This window comes from Neophocaena asiaeorientalis, unplaced genomic scaffold (genome assembly GCF_003031525.2).
Source record: "Neophocaena asiaeorientalis asiaeorientalis breed wild unplaced genomic scaffold, Neophocaena_asiaeorientalis_V1.1 scaffold134, whole genome shotgun sequence".
Classification (NCBI taxonomy): Eukaryota; Metazoa; Chordata; class Mammalia; order Artiodactyla; family Phocoenidae; genus Neophocaena; species Neophocaena asiaeorientalis.
In genome coordinates this window covers 22996641-23022425 of record NW_020185339.1, presented here as the reverse complement: position 1 = coordinate 23022425, position 25785 = coordinate 22996641, and the positions used below count along the sequence as shown (strand labels likewise).

At 57.9% G+C, this 25785-nt stretch overlaps 4 protein-coding genes across 15 annotated transcripts in view; 3 read left to right on the top strand and 1 right to left on the bottom strand.

Moving 5' to 3' along the window:
* Nucleotides 1–2404, top strand: part of DTX3 (deltex E3 ubiquitin ligase 3) — a 4456-nt gene extending 2052 nt beyond the window's left edge. Inside the window, exons 5-7 of the mRNA XM_024736392.1 lie at nt 12–293; nt 1186–1403; nt 1723–2404. Of these exons, the coding sequence (XP_024592160.1) occupies nt 12–293; nt 1186–1403; nt 1723–1798 (576 nt within the window). The 3' untranslated portion in view covers nt 1799–2404. The remainder of the gene's footprint in view (nt 1–11; nt 294–1185; nt 1404–1722) is intronic.
* Nucleotides 2405–2720: 316 nt separating this feature from the next.
* On the top strand, nt 2721–11314 carry ARHGEF25 (Rho guanine nucleotide exchange factor 25). Of its 7 annotated transcripts, none has more exons than XM_024737212.1 (17): nt 2721–2869; nt 3162–3276; nt 5544–5758; nt 5895–5990; nt 6071–6144; nt 6315–6381; nt 6571–6674; nt 6864–6933; nt 7053–7142; nt 7240–7332; nt 7521–7571; nt 7745–7822; nt 8009–8209; nt 8364–8544; nt 8812–9023; nt 9329–9835; nt 11236–11314. In XM_024737212.1, the coding sequence occupies exons 1-16, from the start codon at nt 2771–2773 to the stop codon at nt 9437–9439; spliced, it is 1857 nt and encodes a 618-aa protein (XP_024592980.1). In that variant the 5' UTR covers nt 2721–2770; the 3' UTR covers nt 9440–9835; nt 11236–11314. The 7 variants fall into 7 exon arrangements, with proteins under 7 accessions (XP_024592980.1, XP_024592982.1, XP_024592984.1 ...); XM_024737214.1 differs by having other exon boundaries at nt 2771–2869; nt 8812–8927; XM_024737216.1 differs by lacking the exon at nt 3162–3276 and having other exon boundaries at nt 2771–2869.
* Nucleotides 11315–11659: 345 nt separating this feature from the next.
* SLC26A10P (Solute carrier family 26 member 10) lies at nt 11660–18702 on the top strand. 3 transcript variants are annotated; one of them, XM_024737208.1, is made up of 18 exons: nt 11660–12004; nt 12474–12584; nt 13148–13305; nt 13497–13661; nt 13922–14074; nt 14809–14891; nt 15041–15188; nt 15299–15412; nt 16385–16462; nt 16552–16647; nt 17059–17165; nt 17277–17346; nt 17419–17535; nt 17670–17703; nt 17783–17865; nt 17969–18023; nt 18140–18246; nt 18559–18702. In XM_024737208.1, exons 1-18 carry the CDS (start codon nt 11662–11664, stop codon nt 18595–18597), a joined length of 2061 nt encoding a protein of 686 aa, XP_024592976.1. In that variant the 5' UTR covers nt 11660–11661; the 3' UTR covers nt 18598–18702. The 3 variants fall into 3 exon arrangements, with proteins under 3 accessions (XP_024592976.1, XP_024592977.1, XP_024592979.1); XM_024737209.1 differs by having other exon boundaries at nt 11940–12004; nt 18140–18305; XM_024737211.1 differs by lacking the exons at nt 17783–17865; nt 18559–18702 and having other exon boundaries at nt 11940–12004; nt 18140–18228.
* Nucleotides 18703–18978: 276 nt separating this feature from the next.
* On the bottom strand, nt 18979–25627 carry B4GALNT1 (beta-1,4-N-acetyl-galactosaminyltransferase 1). Of its 4 annotated transcripts, none has more exons than XM_024736928.1 (11): nt 25253–25627; nt 24443–24661; nt 23741–23905; nt 23497–23603; nt 23006–23046; nt 22678–22858; nt 21569–21676; nt 21238–21428; nt 20625–20765; nt 20133–20373; nt 18979–19505 (listed from the first exon to the last, which is right to left on the bottom strand). In XM_024736928.1, exons 2-11 carry the CDS (start codon nt 24658–24660, stop codon nt 19288–19290), a joined length of 1611 nt encoding a protein of 536 aa, XP_024592696.1. In that variant the 5' UTR covers nt 24661; nt 25253–25627; the 3' UTR covers nt 18979–19287. The 4 variants fall into 4 exon arrangements, with proteins under 4 accessions (XP_024592696.1, XP_024592697.1, XP_024592694.1 ...); XM_024736929.1 differs by having other exon boundaries at nt 19141–19505; nt 21578–21676; nt 25253–25622; XM_024736926.1 differs by lacking the exon at nt 25253–25627 and having other exon boundaries at nt 19288–19505; nt 24443–24873.
* Nucleotides 25628–25785: the final 158 nt, after the last annotated feature.

Sequence of the window (25785 nt, the reverse complement as noted above, 5' to 3'; positions counted from 1 at the left end):
TTCGGGAGGAGGCAGAAGAGCAGGAGAGCACCTGCCCCATCTGTCTGGGGGAGATTCAGAATGCCAAGACATTAGAGAAGTGCCGGCACTCATTCTGCGAGGGCTGCATCACCCGGGCCCTGCAGGTGAAAAAGGCCTGCCCCATGTGTGGCCGCTTCTATGGGCAGCTGGTGGGCAACCAGCCCCAGAATGGGCGGATGCTGGTCTCTAAGGATGCCACACTCCTCCTACCCAGCTATGAGAAGTACGGCACCATCGTCATCCAGTACGTCTTCCCGCCCGGTGTCCAGGGGGTAAGAAGCCTATGGCCTGCCCTTACCCTTTGGTTTTCCCTGCGCTTGTTCTCTGACCTAGGAAAACTGGGGGAGGGGGAGTATGTTTGTTAGATGTGATACAGTCTTGCTGTCTCCCGGTATGCCTTCCCACTCAAGTGCCCTGGAGCTAGAGGCCCCCTTGAAGCCTAGCTTTTCCATCCCCATGACCCCAAGGCACCCGTGAAAATAGGTATGAGAGAAAGGAATTGAATTCTATTTCTTTGATGAACTTGGATGTTGACATCTATTCTTGGCAGAGGTGAAGTCTGTGGACGTGGTGGCTCAGGTGCGGACAGGCACGGTGGGAAGGGTCTGACCCCCCTTAACAGTGCTGGGAGCGTTACTCCATCCCAGATTTATGAGAGGGAAAACCTTGATGACAGTGGAAGGTTAAAATAGGAGCGGTCAAGAACGTAAAGGTGTCTTCCTGCTTGACAAAGAGTAATGTCCAGTTCGGGTTTGCAGAGTGATGAGGAAGCTCTGAAGGAGAGTAATAGAAAAATAGAACAGGTTAGACAGTGGAAGATGCATTGGGAGTGTTTTCAGGTGGAGAAGGGAAGGCTGAAAGACCAATTATTCTCAGTCTTCACATTTCTGCTGAGTTATCTGGAGAGTAAGGCCTAGCTACTTTTGAGAATTCATTTGTTGCTGAATTGAGGCTTGAGGGATCGGGACAGCAGAAAGAACCTCTTAATGATGAGCATTTTGTCTGGAAACAGGCTTCTGCTGCCCAGACCCTAGAGTTGCGCCTTCCCTGGAAGGCTGTCGCTGCCCCATCAGCGTTAGCTGGGGGTGTACAGCCAGAAGGCTGGCCAGGATGACCCTTAAGATGCCCAGCTGCTCACTGCCCACTCTGCCTCCCCCGCCCCAGGCTGAACACCCAAACCCAGGAGTTCGGTATCCTGGCACCACACGGGTGGCCTACCTCCCGGACTGCCCTGAGGGCAACAAGGTGCTGACCCTGTTCCGCAAGGCATTTGACCAGCGTCTCACCTTCACTATCGGCACGTCCATGACCACAGGGAGACCGAATGTCATCACCTGGAACGACATCCACCACAAGACCAGCTGCACAGGGGGACCACAGCTGTGCGAAACGCCTTCTTCCCTTACCTTGGCTCCACCCCTTCTCCCCATTTCTCTCTGGGAGCCTCCTAACTGGAGAGGACCACCCCCAAACTATTCAACCATATTGCCTGTCCCAGTTTCTCCTATAGTCGTCCTGGTCCTAATGTGCCCAGCTTAACCTACAAAAATAAGCAGAATTGGGCTCAGTTATCTTGGGTTTGGATAATCTCAGGGAAGGTGGGGAGGGGCTAGAATGGGGCACCAGAATGAGGGTGAGCCTGGGGGTAATATGAGTAAGCCTGAACGTCTAACCCCGACCCTCATTTCTCTTTGCTCCCAGGTTTGGGTACCCGGACCCCACCTACCTGACCCGGGTGCAAGAGGAGCTGAGAGCCAAGGGCATCACCGATGACTGAAGGACATCCCCTTTGGGAGGCCCCTGCTGTTCTCCTTCAGTAGGACCCAGTGGGAGCCTCTGTTGTCTCTCCCTCTGTCCCCCTCATCACTCAAGTAGGGGACTGTCTGACTGGGGAAGGGGTTCAGAGGAGGAGGGGCGATCCCCTCCCCCGTCCCCCACAGGCTGAGTGCTTCAGTGCAGTGTGAGCCACTCCCTTCTGGCAGAGTCTGACGTCCCAGGCTCTGCTCCCCTCCTCCCCCTGTACATACTCCCAGTCTTCCTGCCCCCTCCATTGCCCTTGGCTTTTTCTGGTTTGTGATGTGCTCCAGTGACTAAGCTGAGAAAGGACCTGGGTGGGGAGGAGAGGGTCTCTTGATTCCCCCCCCAATACTGCTCCACTGCTGAATTTCTGCTCGGGGAGGGGGGTCAGGCTGCTGTGAGCCCCCGTAGAGCCGGCCGCATATGTTCTTCAGAAACAATACCCCTTCTCCCTTAACCTTGTCCTTTCTCTCCTGTGTCTCTGTCTTTGTCAGTCTTTCTCCCACTCTTCTCTGCCCCCTAGAAGGAGCCTCCTTACCCTGTTCTGGAATCGCCGCCAGACTGTAGCTTTTAATTTAATAAAAATGACCTGCTGAGAGGGAGAAGGGGGTGGTGATCGGGAACTCCCTGGGCGCCTCCCCAGGCTCTCTGCCTCCAGAGGGCCTGGGAAAACGGCAGGTACTTAGTGGGCTCCAAGATAAAAAACTGCGAAGCCTTGGATCGTGCTTCGACAGCGGAGTCAGGATGAAGTGGGGTTTGTTGCTGAACTACAGTTGCAGAGAAAGGAACAACCCTACCCCTTTTGAAAAGTTTGGCTGGGGTGGGAGTGGGGGCGGAGCCTGGCAGGGGGCGGATTCCGCGGCGGCAACTCCCCGGACGCACGCTGGCCTCAGAGCCCCCCAGCTTCCGTGCCCCCTCGGCTCTGAAACTTGGAGGAGGGTAGGGGTCCAGCATGAAGCCCCCGGACCGCCCCGCCCCTGGCCGCACTGACCGGATACTGGGGGTCATGGGGGGCATGCTGCGCGCATGCGCCCTACCCGGGCAGGAGGGGGTAAGAAAGGGGGACCACGGTGGGGTCGGGGGTCTTTAGGGGGCTTCAGGATGGCTGCACCCCACAAACTCAATTTACCCGCAAACAAGAATTCTTCGGGGGTAGTCGCAGGAATCCAAAAGTTCCATTAAGAGGATCATAGGCACGTTCTTGGGTAAACTGCTCCCTCCACCCCAGCCTTGGCGAAGACCCTTTTATAACAAAGTGGATTTTGACAGGAGGGAGAAGGGGAAGCGGGAGGTCTAGGCTGGGCGTGGAGGGCGGGTTTCTTACGATCACTCTGTCCCCGCAGCCCCCGAAGAGAAGCCCCCTAGGGCTGGGGGGGACCGAGCCAGAATCTAACTGTATGGAGGGGAATCAGAGAGGGGAGCGCGAACGCGAGGTCCCCGCCTGGGCTCCGCTGCCCGGTAAGAAGCTAGGGGTGGGGTGGGGCACAGTTTGCCATCCTGCGCAAAGTGGCGAATTAAAAAATATGCTGCTCGTATTAGTATAAAGGTTCTCATCTAATTTGCATGAGACCCATATAGACGCTGAGACCTCCACGCTTCTTCTCGCCCTCTAGCCTGCTGTGTGTCCCCCACCTCAGCGGGTCCCGAGCCCCCGCTGGCGTAGTGTCCCCGCGCCCCACCCCTGGCCCCTCGCCAGCCGAGTCTCCAGGACTTCTCCTTAATTGGTGATTAGCCTCAGCTGGAGTCCCGGGGCCTGGAGGAAAGAAGGGTCCGGCGAGAGGGCGGCACCCGGGCTGTGTTCCCCACAAAGAGCTCCCCATTCACGCATCCCCTACTGGGGGACCTTGTCCACCCCTGCGCGGCTAGAGACAGTCCCAACCCCAGGACCTCTTCGCACAGGCTAAGGCCCCATCCGCCGCGCCCTTCTCCGCCGCAGAGGCCGAGGGGCGACCCTAGCCGACCCCGCCGCCGGGCTTAACCCCCACGCCAGTGCTCCGCAGTCGTAGCCGGAGATGCGGGAGGGAGGGGGAACCCGGGGCTGGGGAGCCCAGGCTAGAGAGGAGGGGCGGAGGCGCTGGGGACTTGGAGTGGGTACGAGGTGGTGCCTGGGGGAGGGGGAATTGGGGCGGGAACCCAGCACTGGCTGAAGGGGGAAAGCGAGGGAGAAGGCGGAGCTGGGCCGCAGAGGCCCCTCCCCGCGGCGACCCGGCGGCGGGGCCTGTTATTCTGCTCACCGCTCGGCGGGGACCCGCGCAGCGCCAGTGACTCGGGGAGTCGGCCCCCGCCTCCTCCCCTGACCAGGCCTAGAACTACCCCCAATTCGGGAGGCCGGAGCGGCTGCCGCATCCCGGCCCAGCCTCCTCCACCATCCCTCCCCTTCCCGCTGGACATCTGGACCCTGGGCCCCGCACCGACTGGGCTCCGGAAACGCTCCCCGCCCAGCTCGGCGGCCCGACCCCGCGCCGCCCTCTCTGCAGAGTCCCCAGCCCTTTTCCAGACCAGACTTCCGCCTACCCCTGGACCCCCCCCTTCCTATTCCCTCCCTCCCCCCGCCTCCCCCAGCCTGGAGCGGGGTAGGAGGGAGGGGGGGTGTGCGCCCTGCGCCGTCCCCGCCCCCCGTGGTTCCCCCTGCATGGCCCGCCCGGGTCGGGGGTGTGGGGGGGCCCGGGCGCCATGCGGGGGGGGCAAAAGGGGGGTCGCTGTGCCTGTCCCCGCGTGATCCGAAAAGTGCTGGCAAAATGCGTCTGCTGCTTCGCCCGGGGGGGACATGGTGAGTGTAAGGTCGCGAGGGCCCAGTGTTGAGTGGGGGGCGGGCTGAGGGTTCAGGACTTGTGTCTGTCCCGGCCCTAGGGATTTAGAGGCTGGAGACTATACCTGTGTTTTCCAGGAAAGTGACCTAATAGATGATTTCTAAGATCCCCTCTTGCCTTCAAATTTCTAACAGTTAAAAGTTAAGGAAATTGGGGAAGGGGCAGGGGACTCCTCTCAACTGGGTATGAGAAAAACCCATCCACAATCCCCTTATGCCTAGACCACATCTTCCCTGAAATCCTTTTGCTGAGAATCTACTTCAGATCTGAAGAAGGACAGGGGGATGGAGGAATGAGGGATGAGGGGGGTCTACCAGGGACTTTTTCCCAAATCACAGCTCCTCTGTCCCTGAGCCCAGGCCAAGGATAACACCGATGAGCTCTCCTCACTTGCCCCCTCTATTGGGTTTGTGCATGTGCTGGGAAGGTGGGCTGCAGAAGTCTTTTCTTTTTATAGTGACTAGTGCACTTGGTGGAGGAGGGGTCTGGGGGTGGCAGATGGGCTCTTAAGCTCTTTTTCTCCCCCCCCCCCACCGCCCTTCTCAGAGAATGGTCTGTACCCATTGCAAGGGGGAGGGTTGTAGGAGAGCAGATGGCCACCCCCAGCTTCCAGTGTCTTCCCAGATGGCTGCCCTCACCCCCATATTGGTGCCATGCTCAGATATGGGGGAACCCCCACATGTAACTGGAGGTTCCAGGCCTAGGGAGCCAGGTGTTTTCTGTCCTTCTTCCCAAGGGTGTCCTGGTGAAATTTTCTCTCCTGGCCAACTCCAATGAGGATGGCAAGAAAGTGAGCCCTGAGGGAGAGGGGCTGAGCATCACAGAGCAGAGACTCTGGGAGCTCCCTAGGGACCCTGAATCTGGAACTGAAGCAAAATTTATCACCCCCTTTCTCCCCCTACCCCACCCCCTTAGAATCCTATTCCATTGCTGGCAGTGAGGGGAGTATCTCGGCTTCAGCTGCCTCGGGTCTGGCTGCTCCCTCTGGCCCCAGCTCTGGCCTCAGCTCTGGCCCCTGTTCCCCGGGACCCCCAGGGCCAGTCAGTGGCCTGAGAAGATGGTTGGATCATTCTAAACATTGTCTCAGTGTGGAAACTGAGGCAGAAGGTGGCCAGGCTGGACCATATGAGGTGAGGAGGGAGCACCAGAGAAGCATGTAGGACATCCATGAAGGGTGCTGGGAGAGGGCAGTTTGAGGGGGCCACTGGTCACTGGGGAGACACAGCTACTGTCCCTGACCTTTGAGACTTGACCTCTGGCCCCCAGAACTGGATGCTGGAACCAGCTTTAGCCACAGGAGAGGAGCTGCCAGAACTGACCCTGCTGACCACATTGTTGGGGGGCCCTGGGGATAAGACGCAGGTATGAAGAAATGAGTCTGGCGTGGCTCCCCTCACCCAAGAGGCATCCATTTGCTTACTCTGGGATGTTCTTCCTTACAGCCACCTGAAGAGGAGACTTTGTCCCAAGCCCCTGAGAGTGAAGAGGACCAGAAGAAGGCTCTGGAAATGAGTATGTAAGTGTCCACACACTCTCTATCCCTGACCCCCGCAGTCGCGCAACTTCCAGAGGATTGTCTCTCACATTTTAGATTTGAGACTTGGAATTTCCCCTGAGGTTGGCTGTGGTAATGAAGGGGCTTCTAGTCCAGGAGGGAGGAAGTGGCTAAACCTGTTCTCTTCCCAGGTACGTCCTGAGTGAACTGGTAGAGACAGAGAAAATGTACGTGGACGACTTGGGGCAGATTGTAGAGGTAGCTCCCTTTTCCCTTCCCAGCCCTGGCCCAGCCCTTTCCCTCTCCCCAGGGCTAATGTTAGGAGATGCCTTGTTGCTCCTCTGTCCCACCTTCCCAGTCTCCCCTACATCCTGGACTTCTTGGGGAGGGGAGGTTCCCACCAGGACTGGCTCCACACACTCATGTTCCCACCCAACCTTCCCACAGGGTTACATGGCCACCATGGCTGCTCAGGGGGTACCCGAGAATCTTCGAGGTCGTGACAGGATTGTGTTTGGGAACATCCAGCAAATCTATGAGTGGCATCGAGAGTGAGTGATGGATCCCTGAGAGCGAGGGGAAGGGGCGTATGTCTGGTGGTCTCTGTATCCTACCCACGGGCCCATTGTTGCCCGAGGAATGTTTGGAGAGACTTCGCGGGGAACACTACCAGGGCAGACAGCTCTGAGTTGCTTGGAGTAGGGGTATTTGACCAACCTTTTCCCTCCCTACCCCTCCAGCTATTTCCTGCGGGAGTTACAGAGGTGTTTGAAGGATCCTGATTGGCTGGCTCAGCTATTCATCAAACATGTGAGGCTTGAGAGAGTGGGGCCCAGGAGGGGAGGGGCTTGGGAGTGGGTCAGGACTTTCTGGAGATGTGCCCTCTCTCCTCACTCACTCTGCTCTTCCTTGAATTTGACTCCTGTTAGGAGCGCCGCCTGCATATGTACGTGGTGTACTGTCAGAATAAGCCCAAGTCAGAGCATGTGGTATCAGAATTTGGGGACAGCTATTTTGAGGTCAGCGGCTGAGATACCTCGGGGAAAGGGGGACAGAATCGTCAGCATGAGCAGGCTTTCCAGGCTGCAACACCACCCCATCTGTCCCTGTCCCCAGGAGCTCCGGCAGCAGCTGGGGCACCGCCTGCAGCTCAACGACCTCCTCATCAAACCAGTGCAGAGGATCATGAAATACCAGCTGCTGCTCAAGGTCGGGGCCCCCTGTTTCCTGGGGGCACGGCTGGTTGGGATGGCCCTTTCCTCGTTCGTCTCCCCAGGGTTCCTAAGGCTCCCCACCCAGACTTCCGGGGGGCCCTCACCTGTGTCCTCAGGGGAGGATGTGAGGGCTTTTGAGGATGTTCTCATAACCTCCCTGAGCATTTCTTCTCTGTGTCTTAGGATTTTCTCAAGTATTATAGTAGAGCTGGGATGGATACTGAAGAGCTGGAGGTGAGTACTCCCAGACCTCACAGGACACACCACGCACACCTCATCTTCTTAGTCTCCTGGGTTCCTCCAGCTCCGCAGGTGGTGAAGGGGAAGGCTGGTTGGCGATAGAGACATGGTCTGAAGACGCCTCTTTCCCAATGATGACAGTGCTCTTCTTTTCACTTGTGTCCCAGCAAGCCGTGGAGGTCATGTGCTTCGTACCCAAGCGCTGTAATGACATGATGACCCTGGGGAGACTGCGGGGCTTTGAGGTACAGGGATGGAGCAATGCTCTTCTGCCCCAGGCTGAGCACTCAGGAGATCCTTACAGGGAACTGTGCTCTCTTGGGGCTGACAGGAGATGGTTGGTTGGGAGTGTCAGGGGAAGGAGGGAGGAGCAGAGAGTTGCCCCTTTTCTCTTATTGTTTTTCTCAAAGGCCACTCTCCTTTGGTTTCAGGGCAAATTGACTGCTCAGGGGAAGCTCTTGGGCCAGGACACATTCTGGGTCACAGAGCCTGAGGCTGGGGGGCTGCTCTCTTCTCGGGGTCGAGAGAGACGTGTCTTCCTCTTTGAGCAAATCATCATCTTCAGCGAGGCCCTGGGAGGAGGAGTGAGAGGTGGAACGCAGCCTGGATATGTGTACAAAAGCAGCATCAAGGTGGGGAGGGTGTCCCAAGGGAGAGGTCTGATTGGGATAGGGGAGGCCTCTGAGAGGATGGTGGCCCCTCAGATCCTCTTTGGATTTGTTGGAGGGGACAGGGACCAGAGAGGGCCTGAAGAATTTGGGGGCTACCTCTTATTTGCCAATCCAGGTGAGCTGCCTGGGACTGGAGGGGAACCTCCAAGGCGACCCTTGCCGCTTTGCACTGACCTCCAGAGGGCCAGAGGGTGGGATCCAGCGCTATGTCCTGCAGACTGCAGACCCTGCGGTCAGTCAGGCCTGGATCAAGCAAGTGGCTCAGATCCTGGAAAGCCAGCGGGACTTTCTCAATGGTGAAGCTCTCACCCTCCCTCCCCGACATCCTCCCTTGGTCCTTGGATGTCCTGAATCCCTCACCACCCAATCTCCAGTCCCTGCCCTCACCCCAGCTTCTCCCCATCCCTCATCCTCACTTTTCTAGTACTAGCTCAAGATTTAGTAACTCAGAATCCCCTAAAGCCTCAAGCGATTTACATTGGCCGACAGTCCTTGAGAGCAGAGCCCCTGGGAAAGGGCGTGTCTCTGCTGTAACCCTCCTTCTGTCCCTTTGTTTGCCCCAGCACTGCAGTCACCCATTGAGTACCAGAGACGGGAGAGCCAGACAAACAGCCTGGGACGGCCAGGAGGTCCTGGGGTGGGGAGCCCCGGGAGAATTCGGCCTGGAGATCGGGCCCAGGTCAGCACACACACACCCATCAATGGCTCTCTTCCCTCCCTGCTGCTGTTTCCCAAAGGGCAGGTGGCCAGAGTCCCCCTGTCCCTGGACACACAGGTATGAGGAATGGAATTCCCTGGTTGTAAGGGCAGAATGGGGAGGTCCTCTCTTGTTCCAGGATCCCCAAACCTCCTTCCCCCGTATCATTCCTTTCTTCCACCACCTTCCTTTTGTCTGCCCCTTCCTACTTCCCATCTCTTGCCCTCCCCCACTCCAGTTTAACCCTGAGAGAAGCTGATGGTCTCAGATAATCTAAGATGTCTGGCAAGAGGGGGTGGCTCGACTAGGGCTTACACTGACAAGAGAGGAGTGAGGGTGGATTCCTGAACTTTTTTGATCCTCTGACTTGAGTCTCTCTTCAGGCCTCCAGTGACATCCCCCAGGCTCTCCATGACTCTCCTCCAGTTCTACCAATTCCAAACGCCCCTCCCTGCCAAGCCAGACTTGCCAAGCTGGATGAAGATGAGCTGTAACTGGTGAAGGCCATGGGGGTGGTGCTGACTCAGCCACTCTGTTCCCCCAGGAACTTCAGGGCAATCCTTCTGGCAGCACCCCAGAATTCCTCCCTCTTGGTGTATCTGGAGGGTGGGCAAGGCTGGGAGTGTCAACTTGGAGGAGGGAACCTAGACTCAGAAAGACTTCTTTCTGCCCAAGGAACATAGGTTCCTTCAGCCCCCACCCCTATGCATGCATCACAGGTCCCCCCCAAAAGGAGGAAATGTGGGTGGGTAGGAGGGCTGGGGCAAGGGCCAGATAGAAACTATTGGTTTTGTTTTTGATTTTGTTTTTTTCTGTTTTTTGAGAATAAAGGTTTTGTTATATCACTAAAGCTGCTGTCTTGGCAGAGGGAAGGGGAAGCTGAAGTAGGGGTAAGTGGGGTAAAGGGGTACGGAAGAGATCAGCTGGCCCCTCAAATCAGTCACTTGAGGAGGGGCCTGGTGAAAGGAGAAGGGTGCGGGATGTAAGATAAAAGATGTCATTATCTTTGTCCCTCACCTGCGGTTGCAGCAACTCTCAGTCTAGACCTGGAGCTTAGGGCTACTGGAAAACCCTAGAACCTTGACGTATCCTCCCCTTTGCCCAGCCCCTCTTTCCCTCCCGTCTGGTCTCTGTTCTAGACCCCACTGGAAAGCCCGCTGTGGGGTGACTTCCCACCATTCCCCCCAACACCCAGATTCTAAAGCTCCAAATGCCCAATGTACCTTTCTTTCTGGGGCCACCATGTTCAGCTCAGGGAACATGGGGAGGTGAGAAGATGCTGGGGTGCTGTGTCCCCTTCTGGCTCTGGGTGTCCTTATTTTTGCTGTCTGGGAGGTTGTAAGGCATATCCATACTGAGCAGGAAGGGATTCTTCTTCAAGCCACAGACCCAAGAGCGGAGAGCCCAAAGGGGTCTTCACCTCTCCCAACTTCTGGGACAGCCCCTGGGACAGAGAGCCAAACGTGCAGAGATCTGTGTCCAGATGCCCTGTCCTGGGTCCTTGGGCATCGGTGTGTCCACTGTGTCCATCCGTCCCCTGGGCCCAGTCACGTGTACTTGAGCTTCCTCAGCAGACAATAGACTGCTGGGGTGGGAGGGTGAGGAAGAGCTGGAGTCTCCCCGTGGGCCTGAGGTCTCTCTGGCCACAATGGGGGGAGGGACCTCTAAGGTGGAGGGGACAGGACGTACAGCCCAGATAAGACTTCTGGGGAACAATAGGAGGAATTGAAGAGGGGAGACCCACCCTCACTGTACCCCACCCCCAGGGCTTTGGGGTCAGGGACTGGGGAGGGCTGCTAAGGATTCATGTGAGGAGGAGGGGATGGGGCAAATAACAGAATTCTGGAGCTCGGAACCTTTGTATCTCTTTAGGGACCACAGGGGTACATGAGGTGGGTGGGTGACCCTTTTGTACTTAATTTAACCACATACGTGTTGTTGAGTGCCTACTTTGTGAATAGCACTGGAATGTAATAAACAGTGCTTCAGTGTTTTTGGCTTCTGAGAAATAAAATCAAAGTTCTCTGTCTGTTCAGTGTTCCCCCTGAGGCCCTGAACCGGGAATTTAGGCCCAGCCACTCCCAGCAGAGGTGTGTGTGTGGCAGGGCGGTTCTCTATCCATCCGTATCCAATAGCAGGTGCTTCCCATCTAGATAGTTTGTGAAACAGCTGAGGCCAATGGAGCCCCTTACACTTTCTGGGGACAAGCTGCGCCCCATGAGGATTTGGGTCTGGGGGGGGCGGGGAAGGGAAGTTGGAACGCCGCTGAACTTTCTTGTGGGCAATGCAGCGGCCCTGGGAATGACCAGCAACCCTAGAGGAGTCAGCGTCTGTCTTCGCCCAAGGTGCAGATGCGGAAAGGAACCGGGAGCGAGAAGGCGGGAGTCAAAAGACCTAGGAGCGGTAAATAGTGGGTGTTGGGTGATGGGGCGCGTTTGTCTTTCGCCCTACCTCTCTGGCTCCTACCCCTTTCCACGGCCATCCCTCCCCCCATAGCAGGCTGCAGAGCGAGCGATCTGGCCAAGGATGTCTGAGGAAACGCCTAACGTAGAGACACCCCCTCCCCAAGGCGCAGCCGGCTCCTGACTGTAGAAGGTCCCCAAGAGAGGGCGCCCTCCGGGACGGGATTGGACCCTGCTTCGCGGAGGCGGGACTCGGGGCCCGCGGGCGGAGGGGTATTTAAGACTGGGCGGAGTTGGAGGTGGCAGAGGGCAAAATGAGTGGGCTACCCGGTGCCAGCACCTGCCCAGGTCCGGGAGAGGCTTCCGACCTTAAGTTCCCCCTGGGCGCCAAGTTTAGGGAACCTCTTACCGAGGCCCGGTTTCAGCAGCTCTTCGGGGACGCAGAGCAGGAGCCCGAGCTACTCGCGGAGCCCCGCTGGTCGCGGCTGCGCCGGCTTTGGAAGAGGCAGGCCCGCGCCTGTTCCGGACCGGGGCCGTGGCCCCTGCTGCGGGCGCGGCTGCCCCCGCTGCGTTGGCTGCCCCACTACCGCTGGCGGGCCTGGCTGCTCGGGGATGCGGTGGCCGGAGTGACCGTGGGCATCGTGCACGTGCCCCAGGGTGAGCGGCGCCAGCAGCAGCCTGTCAGGGGCCCAAGCTCTAGAGGGCTTCGGGTTGGCACGGGGCCTGGGAACCGGGAGCGAAGTGGTGGGTTAGTGTGGCTTGAGGGCTCGGCGACATGGACCTGAGGCCAAGTTCTGGGTAAGGACAGTGGAGCTCCATCAGATCCCCACCCCCAGCTCCCCTCATCTGTGCAATTCTGCGCGAAGTCTTGGACACGGTCCGGCCCAGGGAACTGGAGAGAGGCAGGACGCCAGCCCCCCAGGACGCGGCCGACACAGATCTCTGACCTTGTCCGCCCCACGACCTCCCATCGAGGCCCGTTAACCCCTCAGTTCCCTCATGTGGCGGGATTTAGAGTCCCCGGGCCAGCCTCTAAGAGTGCGGGAAGGGAAGGACAGTCCTGGAGGCTGGGCACCCTGCCCCCTAACCTACACACCGGAGACCTTTCCTTCCACTGCTCCCCCAGGCATGGCTTTTGCCCTCCTGACCTCTGTGCCCCCAGTGTTCGGACTCTACACTTCTTTCTTTCCCGTCCTCATCTACACCTTGTTGGGTACTGGGAGACACCTGTCCACCGGTGAGTGACCCAGTGACTCCTCTCCTTCTCTGTGGGGTGGAAAGGACAGGGGTTTGAGGCTTCCGTTCTTGTAAGCTCCCTCGCCCTTATTCCCGTCTTCACGCCCCCCACCTTCCCTTCCGCCTCTGCCGCTACACTGCCGTGAACCTCTGACCTAGACGGTGCTCGCCGCGGGTGCTGAGTGGGTGCAAAGAGGCGGGAGTTTACTCGGACTTTTCCTCTCCATGAAATTTGGTTAAAATGAACGTCTCTAAGACTTGGAAGAGGGGAGAGGAGATACTCTGTCGCCCAAAGGAGCAGGCAGTCCCCAGGGCGTCTGCAGGAGGGGGCAGTGACGCAGTTGGGAGCCGTTTTTTCCCGGCGGGTGCTCCCTCCTTTCCTCCCTCACCGCTGGTTCCGGGCTGCTGCACCAGCTCTCGGCCCCAGAGTCTTCACCTGAGCAGCAAGCCTTCTAGGAGAGGGCGTCTGACGGCAGCATCCTGGGCGGAGAGCGCGAAGCCTGGGCTGTCGCCGCGCCCCAGGTGGCACAGCTGGTGATCTCTGCGTTCGTCCCCCGGCCCTAGGAACTTTCGCGGTACTCAGCCTTATGACGGGCTCGGCCGTGGAGCGGCTGGTGCCTGAACCCCCCGAGGGGAACCTGAGCGGCATTGAGAGGGAACAGCTGGATGCTCAGCGGGTTGGTGCGGCTGCGGCCATGGCCTTCGGTAGCGGGGCACTGATGGTGAGGGAGGACCTTGGGGGAGGACCCTGAGGGAATCCACGCTGGGGGCCCGGAGAATTGGGCCAGGGGAGAGGGAGGGACAAGTCTCCAGCACCGGTCTAGGCGGGAGAGGTGCGCGGACAAGCTGGTGCACTGCGCCGGGGCTGGTCTGCTCCTTCTCCAGTGGTGATGGCGCATCTTCTCCCCTGCAGCTGGGAATGTTCGCGCTGCAGCTCGGCGTCCTGGCCACCTTTTTGTCGGAGCCTGTAGTCAAGGCGCTGACCAGTGGGGCCGCCCTGCACGTGCTCGTGTCCCAACTGCCTAGCCTTTTGGGGTTGCCCCTCCCGCGTCAGATCGGCTGCTTCGCTCTCTTCAAGGTGAGGGTGGGAGAAGAGCAAAGAGGCTTCTAGCGGTCCCGGGAAGAGGGAAACCCGTAAAGAAAGGAAGTGGGGGCGAGTGGAGGGACAGTGTGTGGCACGGGCGGAGAAAAGGTCAGAACCACGTGGCTGAATGAGGGTCGCTGAGGAGGTGGAAGCCCTGAAGGGACCCAGGAGAGGCCTCGCCTCAGTCTGGCGGGTCCGCGCTGGGGGCAGTCGACCCTGGCCCCAGGCCCTCTGCTCACTGCCCCTGCCCGTAGACGCTGGCCGCCGTGCTGACGGCGCTGCCGCGGAGCAGTCCCGCCGAACTGACCGTCTCGGCACTCAGCCTGGCGCTGCTCGTGCCCGTCAAGGAATTGAACGTGAGGTTCCGAGACAGGCTACCCACCCCGATCCCAGGGGAAATCGTCATGGTGAGGATGGGGTCCCAGCCCCGCGCACCGCACAGACCCTGCCCGTCCTGTAGGAACTGGCCGCTGCCGCCCCTTCATGGAGTGCAGAGAGGTCACAGATGAGAGGTCCTGCTTACACGTGTACTTTCCCAGGCCTCTTCCCAGAACACTTTGACCCTCGGGAATCCCCCACCCAAACGTCCCCCCTTCTCTCAAAAAGCCGGCTGTAGGCCTCTTAGAAAGCCTTCTTCCTCCTTACAGCGCCCCCTTGCGGTGTCGCTCGCCACGGCACCGGCACCTTCGCTCCCGTCTCTCCCCTCACCGGTCCCGCACTGTAATTCACGGTTTATCCTCCTCCCCGCGTCCACCTACATTTCTCTCTCCCGCCCCAACTAAACAGGCTCTCCTCGTCTCCACAGATACCCGATATATCCCTTGATATAACCCAGCTTCCCTGCTTAGAATGGCTCGATTGTACCTCTTGATATCCAGCATCCCTCATAGCAGCCCCCCTTACTTCTTCCTGTCCATCTCTCTCCATAGCTCCAGGCATACATCATTCTTCTTTCCCATCCCCAATCTCCTTCACTCTAAACCAGTTGTTAGGCATCCATCCCCCAAACATCCCAGCTACCCCAGTTGCTGGGCCCCTGCAACCACCTAACCTGCGTTGCAATCCCCTCTCATGTTGAGCTCCTTCCGGCGTCTGCCAGGGGCCTGTCTCCTCCCATGCTCTAATTTGCTCTCTTTCCCAGGTGCTTCTGGCCTCCGTGCTCTGCTTCACCTCTTCCCTGGACACAAGATACAACATCCAGATAGTTGGATTGCTGCCCGGAGGGTAAGAGAGAATGAAAAGGCACCCGTTTTCTTTTCTCACAACTCTCCCACCCAGCGCCTTCCCCTGTCCTGCCCTATGCCATTTCCTCTCTCTTGCTCGTATCCTTGTTATACCCAACCCATCCTCACCACGGATTCCTCTCTCTCTAGATTTCCCCAGCCTCTCCTCCCCAACCTGGCTGAGCTGCCCAGGATTCTGGCCGACTCGTTGCCCATGGCACTGGTTACCTTTGCAGTGTCTGCCTCCCTGGCCTCCATCTATGCAGACAAGTACAGCTACACTATTGATTCCAACCAGGTGTGACTTTGAGTGAGGACCCCAACCTCATTCAGGGGACAGCCCCCTAATGTGATTCCCCCCTCCCAGCCATGCCTTTGTCTCCTCTTCATCTCCCTGCATCCCTCCAGGAGCTCTTTGCACATGGTGTCTCCAACCTCATCTCCTCCCTCTTCTCTTGCTTTCCCAACTCGGCCACATTGGCCACAACCAGCCTACTAGTGGATGCTGGTGGGAACACACAGGTAAGAGCACGTCCTTGGGTGAGGAGAAGGGGGGAGGGGCATCCAGGTTGGGTGGTGGTGGAACAAGTGGAAGATTGGCAGATCCCCAGTTGGCAGCTCTATAGAGAAGGATGGAATTCTGTGAGGGAAGGTGAGTGAGGAGATGGGATTACCTGGGTAGGAGGCATAGAAGAGAAGAAAGGTACATTAAGACCTTTGTAGATTCTAAGCACTGAAAAAGTTTATGGTGCCCTATATGTAGTTCAAAATAAGAACACTATTAATCTGGAAAATAAATTTAAGAAACAAAATTCTGGTGTTTTTCCTTGTGAGGACATTTTCTTTTAAAAAGAAATATCACCTATCAAAGTCTCTCCCTAATATTTTTGGTTTCCTGTACTTTGCTGGTGCCCTAAGCATGTGATTAACCTGCTTTTAGGGTCATCCAACAGTGGCTTTTAAGATGAAGGTAGGCTGGTGGGGGAGGGATAAATTGGGAGATTGGGATTGACATATACACACTGCTATATATAAAAATAGATAGCTAATAAGGACCCACTGTATAGCACAGGGCACTCTACTCAATACTCTGTAATGACTATGGGAAAAGAATCCAAAAAAGAGTGGAGATATATATATGTATGACTGATTCACTTTGCAGTACAGCAGAAACCAACACAACATTGTAAATCAACTATGCTCCAATAAAATTTTAAAAAAAGATGGAGGTCAGCTACAAAAATAGGGATGTTGAACTGCATCTTGGGGCAGACCAGCAAATGACAGGCATTTAATTGGGGGAGGGGAAAGGTAGGTGTGAGCGGCAGAATATCAAGCAGGGGCTTGAGGAGTGAGGAGTATCAGTGTGGAAGGGGATTTGGGAGGAGGGAGACTTCCAAGGAGGATGAGGCAGAGTAGGCAGGGAGACCAACTCTCACGCGGGGGTGGGTGAGGTTCCCTCCCTTCTTTGCTTCCGTTCCTCCTTCCCTCTAGCTGGCAGGGCTGTTCTCCTGTATGGTTGTCCTGTCTGTCCTGCTGTGGTTGGGGCCCTTCTTCTACTATCTGCCCAAGGTAAGCAGCAGAGGAGGTGGAGGGGTGGCTGGGATGGGTGGCGACATCCCTCCACACTGGGGTGGTCAGCTTACCTCCTCTGCCCCAAGGCTGTCTTGGCCTGCATCAACATCTCCAGCATGCGCCAGATGTTCTTCCAGATGCGAGAACTTCCACAACTATGGCGCATCAGCCGCGTGGACTTTGTGAGAAATGGCAGCATTACCCTCGGATGCCCCCTCCCATTTACCAGCGTCCCCAGCCTCTGCCCTTGATCGAAGCTAATTGTCCCAGTCCTAAGTTCTGCAACCCACCCACCCCCAACATGTATACCTCCTAATCCCTTTACTCAGAGACAAGGTGAAGGGTGGAGCTTGAACCTCTTTAGACCTGAATATTTGTAACTCCCCAGATGGTTCAAGGTCTGGGGTCATTACACTTGGTGTGTATCCCCTATTAGGTCCATCCCGTTCCTTCCTTCTGTCATTGTTTCTACTTTCTCCCGGGCCATCCCTCCCCATCACTTGCCCCGGCAGTCACTGCCCCTGGACCCCTTTCCCTGGCAGGGATGGCCTGGCATTTCTTTTGGTCATTTCGCTCCCATCCATGTCCTGCAGGCTGTGTGGATGGTCACATGGGTGGCTGTCGTGACCCTGAGTGTGGACCTGGGCCTGGCTGTAGGTGTGGTCTTCTCCATGATGACTGTGGTCTGCCGCACCCAGAGGTGGGAGTAGAGATGAGGGGAGTCAAGATGAGAGGAGGGAAGAGAAAAGAGTGCTTGGGGTGACTCTCCAGCCAGGTCAGGCTGGGAATCTGACCCCAGTTTCCCACCCAGGGTACAGGGCCTGGCACTTGGACTGGCTGAGGGGACAGAGCTCTACAGGCCACTCAGAGAGAGTCACAAGGTGGGTGGGCTACAGCCGAAGAAGGAAGGGAAGATTAGACCCGGATGTTTCACTGACCCTCTGACCCCTTAGCTCCTCCAGGTCCCAGGGCTCTGCATCCTGAGCTATCCAACACCACTCTACTTCGGGACCCGTGGGCAGTTTCGCCGCATCCTGGAGTGGCACCTGGGGCTTGGAGAAGGAGGCAAGGTGAGGGACTTGGTCAAAGGGGCGTGTGGCTTCTTTGGGGGTGGGAGACAGGTGGGTGTTCTGGGGGGGGTCATTGTGCTCAAGGGGTGCATGTTCGTGTCTCAGAGATGGTGACTACCCTTTTCTACTCACAGGAGGCTCCAAAGACAGACGGCCCACCTGATGCAGGTGAGATGGGATGACAATGAGGGAGATTTGGGCACGACCCATGGAGGCATCTGGGTACTCCTGCCTTCTGCCATCCTAGTTGCTGAGCCTGTCAGAGTGGTAGTCCTAGACTGCAGTGGTGTCACCTTTGCAGATGCTGCAGGGGCCAGAGAAGTGGTTCAGGTGAGGGAGAGGGTAGGTTAAGGAGAAAGTCCCCTTGTCCCACGAATACTCTCTGATATAGGATTTAACCCCCTGCCCTCCCCCCCCGCCCTGCCCCACGTAGCTGGCCAGCCGATGCCGAGATGCTGGGATCCACCTTCTCCTGGCTCAGTGTAATGGTGAGATGTGGAGGATGGAGGGATCTGGAGAGTGGGGAGTGACTGGACGCTTGTGGGGAAGGAAGAGGACACGGTGTAGTTGTAGGACCTGAGAGCCTGACCCCTTCTCCACACAGCCTCAGTGCTGGGGACACTGACCCAGGCAGGACTCCTGGATAGAGTGACCCCAGAACAGCTGTTTGTGAGTGTCCAGGATGCAGCTGCATATGCCCTGGAGAGACTGGTGAGGCGGCAGTAGCAACGGGAGTGGAAGCCAGGAGGTGCTGGGCTATGGCAAAGGAGGTGTGAGTCAGTGACTGAAGATCCAGGCAGAGGGATTTGTGAAGGGGGCTGAGGAGGGAGATGAAGGAAAGGGGTGGGGATGAAGTGATTAGTCTATATAAGACTAAACCAGGGAGACTGGGCCCAGCTGTGGGTGAAGAACTGAGGAACTAAGGTTCCAAAGCAGGCGGGGTACCCCTGAGAGGTCTGCCAAATCTTGGGTGAGGGAGTGGGGCACCTAGTCTACTTCTGACATGTCCCTTCCTTTTTCCAGGAGCTCACTGGTCCAAAGACTTGCACAGTGTGGGTCTGACCCGGTCATGTGGAGTGTGGAGGGTCCCAAAAGCATGTGTGTGAGGAGGGCCAGGGTCCCTGAGCCCCCTTACTTAATGTAACTAATAAAATGAAGCTGAGAGTCTCTGGGGTTCATGAAGTGAGTCTGGGAGTCTGCACACAGACCCTTGGTGCCCATTCCTCCATGCGCACAGCATTGCAGAGACACAACTGAAAATGGCTTTCACCTGTATGTTCACTGGTCCCCACACCAGCTCCCGTCACCAGTTCTCTCCATGGGGTGGGGCTGCAGTCGCTGCACAGAGTCCTGGATCCAGGGATGCGAGGGAGGCCCCAGCCCTGGGAATATATACTGGGGGCTTCCCCACCCCCTTGGTCCCAAGGAGATGAGAGTGTTTCCGCTTTAGGTTTTTAGAGTCCCCATGGGCTCTTTGGCACTTGGAAAGCAACCCCCCACTTCCTGCCCTATGGGAAGGGGGTGGGAGGAGGACTTGGCACTGGCTGTGGGATGAGTTATGGCTCCATCATGCCCCTGGGCACTCGCAGAAAGGAGGAATGTCACCAGGACAAGCCCCTATTTGGGATCAAGTTCTGAAGGAGATTGGGGACAGTCAGTGGAGTGGTCACTGGCTGGTGGGCTTTGCTAGATATTCCTGGCAGGTGCAAGGAGATAGGCCCAGCCTGACAGTTGGAAGGCCCCGAGTGGCCGTCACTCTGAGGTCATGCACTGGAGCCGGTGTTTGAAGAAGAGCAGGCGGTGTTTGGCCACCTGACTTTCATCCAGTGATCCCGGGTAACGGTACCGAGCATAAGTCTCTGCCCTAGCATCCCTTGATGTCCAAGGCAACTTCAACTTGGATGCATGATCCACAACAACGTCTGAGCAGGAGCCTACCCGAAGAGAACCAAGTCCATCCAGGAAGAATTCTGGGGGTGGAGGAAAGGCGAGTACACAATGAAGGGTCTTGAGGATACAGAGGCCCCACCGTTAAAGGAGAACTGAGATTTGGGATATGCTGGGTGCATATGCAAAGACCCCATTTCTAAGGACCTTGGGCATGTAAATCAACCCTTTTGAGTCTTAGTTTTACTCTTGTATAAAATGGAGTCAATATCCTTACCTTGTGCTTTGAAAACTGATCCTCCGCCCCACTCCCCGCCCCTCCCTGCCCCGCCCCCAACACACACACGCAGAGGTTCAATAAATGCCGAATGGGCTGCTCCGAGGTGGTCTGAACCAAGGGATACGGCTGGGAGCGAGATAAAGGTGCAGGTGGCAGTGGTGGGGAAGCTCAAGACGGACCCAGCAGTTGTACTGGCTGTGGAGGTTTAAATGATGCTCGGGGCTGAGAGGGTGGAAGCTCTCTCTCTTGCCCGGGCACAGGTCTTGGTAAATCTTCGTAGAACTGCTCTAGGGGCCCCGGTAGCAGCCGTGGGCTCCGCGGGGGTGGTCGGGGAGTAGTACCCAGGGCCCTTGGCGCCTTACTGCACCGAGCCCAGCCCAGCGCCCCGCGGGATCCCTGCCGGGCCCGGCCAGGAGGGGGCGCCACTCACCCAGGTGCGCCACGCGGCTGAGGCGCGGGTCAAAGCCGACCTCGCGCACCTTGTCAGTGCGCGCCAGGAAGAAGTTGACCACGCCGTCGGTGACCACGCACCCTGGGAAGCCGACGAGCTCGTGGTGGAAGCCGCGCTTCTGCCGGAGGCAGTTCCCGCGGCCTGGCGCGCCGGGCTCCACGCTCAGCAGCTGCCGGTAGGTGGTGGCGAAGCCGGAGATCTCGCGCACCGCGCCCCCCACCTGCCGGGGCGGGAGGACGGCTGCAGGCGGGGCGCGGACCGGAAGGGGATCCTCTCCCCCCCTCAGGGCGGCTCTCCTGCCCTGTCCTTTCCCGCTTCTCCCCTGCAGGACCCAGATAGTGCCCCAGGCTCCGCTTCGTCGTCCCCTCCCGTCCCAGGGCTGGCGGCCCTCAATCGGGTCTACCGGCCGGCCGCGGCCTTAGTCTGCCGAAGGCTCTCCTCCCACCCTACACCTCAAGGCCCCTCCCCTACCAGGTCCAGCGGTGTCCGCTCCAGCACGTCCACAAGCCTCTCCAGTCGTGTCCGCGCCGTGAAGACGAAGTCGTCGTCCACCCACAGCACGTACTTGGTGGTTACTTGGGATACGGCCAGGTTCCGGCCTGCGAACCAGCCCTGGGGAGGGGTAAGTACGGTTGGCGATGCTGTCGAGATAGAACGTAGCCCTCTGCCACCTTTTCTCCTCACTCCTGACCCCTCTCAACAGCCTATGCCCCTCTCCAAACTTTCGAGTGCTTACGAATGGCCGGAAGCTAGGTAAAAAATGCATTTCCCACTTGTGCGAGGCGCTGAGTCAGTGTTCTGGGGGAAGGTATTGGAATGCATTTAATTCATGCGTTCATTCATTCATCAACTATCTACCGAGCCCCCCACTAGGTGCTAAGCACCATTCTCAGAACGCAGCGCTAGTAAGACACACGATTCCTGCTCCCGTGGAGTTTACATTCCAGAAATCCTCATGCTTAACAGGCGCCTCAGTGATTCTGAGGCAGGTAATCGTGGAATCACTATGGTGGAGACTGCAGACTGAGGGTGCGCCCCCTCCCGGTGCCCTGTGGCGCACAGTTCAGCCTCGCTGGCTGCTCACCTTGCCAAAAGGCATGAGATAGTGCTCGATGTGGGGACCTCTAATGCTCTCTGGCTTGTCGCTGTCGTCGGCGATTACCACTGTGACTGTCGGGTAGAAGCGGCGGATGCTGGCGATGAGTGCCCGTAGCCGATTGTAACGAAGGAAGGTCTTAGTGGCAATGGTGACCAGAGCGCTGATGTTGTACTGGGCTGGGAGTGAGGGGCAGGGTTAGGTGCAGAGGAGAGTAGGGAGTGAAGAGCAGGAAGACATCTCCCAGGGGTGTCTCCCAACTTGTCGCCCTCTCCCAACTTGCTCCCCATCAGGGCTGGATCTATGTCCCTGAGCATACCAGTCTCACCTCCCAGGGGTAGAGACCCAGGTGGGTACAGCTGAGGGCTGGGTGGGTGTCTTATGCGTATGGTGAAGGCAACTTTGTGTCCCTCGGTGGAGAACCGGACTGGGAAGAAAGGACATGAGATGTGGCCCCTAGGGCTTGGACAACATTGTCTTTTCAGTAAAACAATATTTAAGCGCCTACTCTGTGTAGCACTTTTCTAGGCCCTGTTAGACAAGAATGCAAGGTTCTTATCCCCATGGAACTTACATTTTAATGGGTGGGAGAAAGATGATAAAAGAGTTCATTAAAAAGCTAACCTTTATTGAGCATTTACTATGTGCCAGGCACTTTTAAAGTTACCTTAAATATATGAACTCATTTAATCCTCACAGTAGCCCTATTAAGTAGATTCCTACCACAGAAAAAGAAGGCACAGAGAAGTTAACATGTCCATAATTACCCAACTGTTAAGCAGCAAAGCTGGGATAGGAACCTAGTCAGTCTGGTTCCAGGCTAAGTAAGTAAGAAAATTCAGATACAGATAAGTATTGAATAGAAAATAAGACAAGTAATGTGATAGTGAAGAGGAGCCATTTGAGCTGAGATCCAAATGATAGGAAGGAGCCAGCTATGCAAAAATCTGCGGGAAGAGCATTCTAGGCAGAGGGAACAGCAAGTGCAAAGGCTCCAAAGTGGGAGTAGGTTTGGTACAGAAGCCTTGGAGAGAAGCAGGAGGACTGTGTTATGCCCCTTTTGCTAGAGGAGAAATGGGGGCTCTGGGAGATAAAGCCCTTTGCCCTCTAGTAAGTGGTGGGCTGGGAATAGAGCTTGAGTCTTCTGGCTCCTGGGGCAGGTCACTTCCTGGGGCCCCCATGGTTGGCCTGAAGGGGGGACACACCCAAGGCTCGGGTTTCCCTCTGGCCTGCTCCAGCCCCAGATGAACAAAGGCCCCTTCTCTCCCTCCCTGGCCCTGCTGGCCCAGCTGAAATGCCCATTGTGTGGCTGGGCAGCGCTGGCCATGGCCTGAGTGTCTCCCACACCCTCTGCCACTTGCTCGCTCCTGCCTTTCTGGGCTCCCTGTGTTCACCCAGCCTGTTACTACCTCCACCTGGGCCTCGCACCTATGTCTGCTGTGTTTGCCTGGTAGCTTCGGCTGCTATAAGTCACCAGTTGCAGCTGCCGATTGAGTTGGTCCAGCCCTGGGCTGGCGAGGGTGAGATCTGGCTGCCCCTCTCCAGTGAGAGTCACTCCAGTCACTTCCCCTGCCACGTCCCAGGTGCCCAAGGAGGCAGTCAGGTTCACCTGGGAGAGGGGATTGGAGAGTGCAGGGTGAGGCCCCAGACCTACCTCTTGCCTCCCTGGTTCCTCCATCCCTCCTTTGGCAGCTTTGTTGCCCTCCCGGCATCCTTAATGCCCACCTGGCCTCCTCGCCCTCCTGTTTCTTCTCACCTGGTATACCTCCTGACCAGAAGTGGCCTGCAGGCTCAGTCCTGGGAGGAAGGAGAGGGGATCAAAATCACAGACAATCTGGAATTCCTCATTTTCTCTTCCCTCTTTCACCACACCCAGCACAAAATTTCTCATGCATCCCTCATTGTTGAGGCCACAGCAGGGCACGTTGCGGGGCATAGCCTAGAGTAACTTATTGTTTACTCCTTCCCATCAAAGCAGTAGCTCTTCTGTGGCCTACCCTACCTGTCCACCTAACTTTGGCCAGTCAGCAAGAATAGACCCTTCTCCCCAAACCTCTCCAGTCACTGTCTTCTATAATTCCTGACAATCTTAGAGTCCCTTCTGTCCCCATCTCCCACCTCATGAGCCCTCCCTGACCTCAAGTCTCCCACCTCCCATTCCAATCTTCCCTCATTCTTCCTCACCCAACCTGGGCTCTGCCACCCCCCACCGTGGCTTAGGTCATCCCCTAGGACCGTTCTCCCCACCTGGCACCAAGATGCTCCTGAGGGGCTGGACCTCCACACCCTGCAGGGGGTACTGTAGTGGGGAGTTGGCAGGGGCTATGAGCAGCTGGTCAGCAGCAGACTGGCTCCTGGCAGTGAAGGAGGGGGAGGACAGAGGAGCAGTCAGGGGGAGACGGGCTCTCCCTCCTGCCACACCCACCCTCCAGGCTTCCCCCTGCTCTCCCCCTACAAGAGTCATGCCCTCCTTTCCCACTGGTACCGGTACCTTGAAAGGAAGGCCTGGAACTCCTGCTCCCTCAAGGCAGATGCAGCCCTCAGCTCCTCAGGGTCAAAGGCCTTGGTGAAGTCAATGGCTTGGACCTGCCTCTGGAAGGGGAGGTGAAGGCTCCCCCCACTGGACTCACAACTGCAATTGTTCGTGGACAGCCGCCTGGAGCCGGGAGGAAGGGTCCTCAGAGCCCAGCCATGCAGCTCACTTATCCCACAGAACATTTACACAGGACCTATATCTTGGCCTTTCAACCCTGTCCATCCAAAATCTGTCCCCTTAAACACTGCTCTTCAAATAGTCCCCAGGAGGAGGAACCACCAAAGGAATGACGCATCCCCTAAATCTGGATTTTACAGAGGTGTAGAATAGGGCCAATTGCTAGGTGTTCAGAGTTGCCTACACGCCATTAGGACCCCACCTGGACTCTCCTTTCATAGGGAATCACCAGGACTCAGAAAGTCAGGGCCCTCCCCTGACGGCACACCCTCCCTTCCTCATACCGTGACAAGGTTCTTGGAGGACAGATTTGTCCCCCAGCCAGCACAAGACTCAGTGGCCCCCTCCACCTCCCACTTCACCCCTCTGCAACCAGTCGTGGGGAGCCCAGGCATCAGAGCTCAGCAGTGGAGGAAACAAGAGCTTCCCACGCCGCCCCCCAGCGAGTGCCGTGCCGGTACCACGACTCCTTGCACTCACCCCACCACTTGCTCCTTGATCCTGACTGGGATGTGTGCGTACCGGGGCTCGGGGGCAAGACCTGGCAAATCTGGCCTGGGGTTGCCCTGCAGGGGCGTCCACAGCGCAAGAGGTGCCTGGAGGCCCGGCGCGACCCGGGTGCTCGCGTACAGGAGCCCCAGCGAGGCGCAGGCGAGCAGCAGGACCAGCACACAGAGGGCCCGGCGGCCCAGCCGCATCCTGGGTGGGCGGTAGGGATGGGAGAGTGAGAAAGGTGGGGAGCGAAGGCGTGGGTTGGGGCCCCCGCGCTTCCGAAGGCTCCTGCCGGCCACCCGGGGCTTTCCACATCTCGCGTGCCAGGATTTGCATAGCGAATCGGTACCCCTGTCCCCTCCCCTCACTTCCCGGGCCTCGGGTCTCCCGGCCTCCTTTCTTCTCTCCCTCTCCCGCATCTTGCTTTCCTCTCACGCCTGAGGCCGGGCATCTTGAAGCAAGAGAACGTTGGAGGTAGTGGTTTCGATGCGGAGGCTCATAAGTAGAAGAGTACCATTTCATCAGAACAGCGGGTGTTCCCGAGCCCGCCACCTCCCCTGGCCCGCGCATCCCCCAACCCCTCAGTCCGAGCATCACCTGGCCCCGGCTGGGCTGCAGAGGGCAGCGCCACACCTTGCCTGTCATGAAAAATGCAGAATCACGCCCGCGCTACTGGGTGGCCCCGGCGGAGGTGACCCCGTGAGTGGCCTCGGGAAGCTGTGCGGGGGGACAAGGTGGACCGGCGTGCGCGCCTCTTCCCGCCTCCGACTCGGCCCCTCATCCCGCCCGGGCACTGACCTGTCTAACGCTCTGAGGCCGCGGCAAGATTTCGGTCCGGGCTGCGCCAGGCTCTCAGCTCCAGCCTGGGGGTCCTCATGGGGCTGGAGGCGGCCTGATGGAGGAGTCGGGTGTGAGGCTGAGAGTGAGGGGGATCCTCCTGCCTCCCGAGCGCGCCCGACCCCTCCCGCCTTCGGACTCTCCGGGCTTTGTAGACCAAGGCGCTGGGGTGGTTCTGGGCGTTTCCTGCGGGGGTGGAGATCGGAGTCCAGAAACCTCCGCACCCCAGTCCCAGAAACAAATCCGGGGCTCCCCGGTACCCTGTTCCACTTGCCGGGCCGGGAGAGGTCGGGCCGCCGCCCGGCTCTTCAGTTCGCGGTGCCGCGCGGCTCAGCTCCCGGGCTGGTTGCGGCGGAGGATCCGGCTACGCGCGGGGAAGGAGAGCGCTGGGGCGCCTTCTGGTGGGCGCCGAGGACATTGCGGGGGCGCCAAGCCCGCGCCGAGCGCAGGTCCTTCTCTCCACCCCCCCTCCCCCTCCAGCCCTTCGCCTCCCA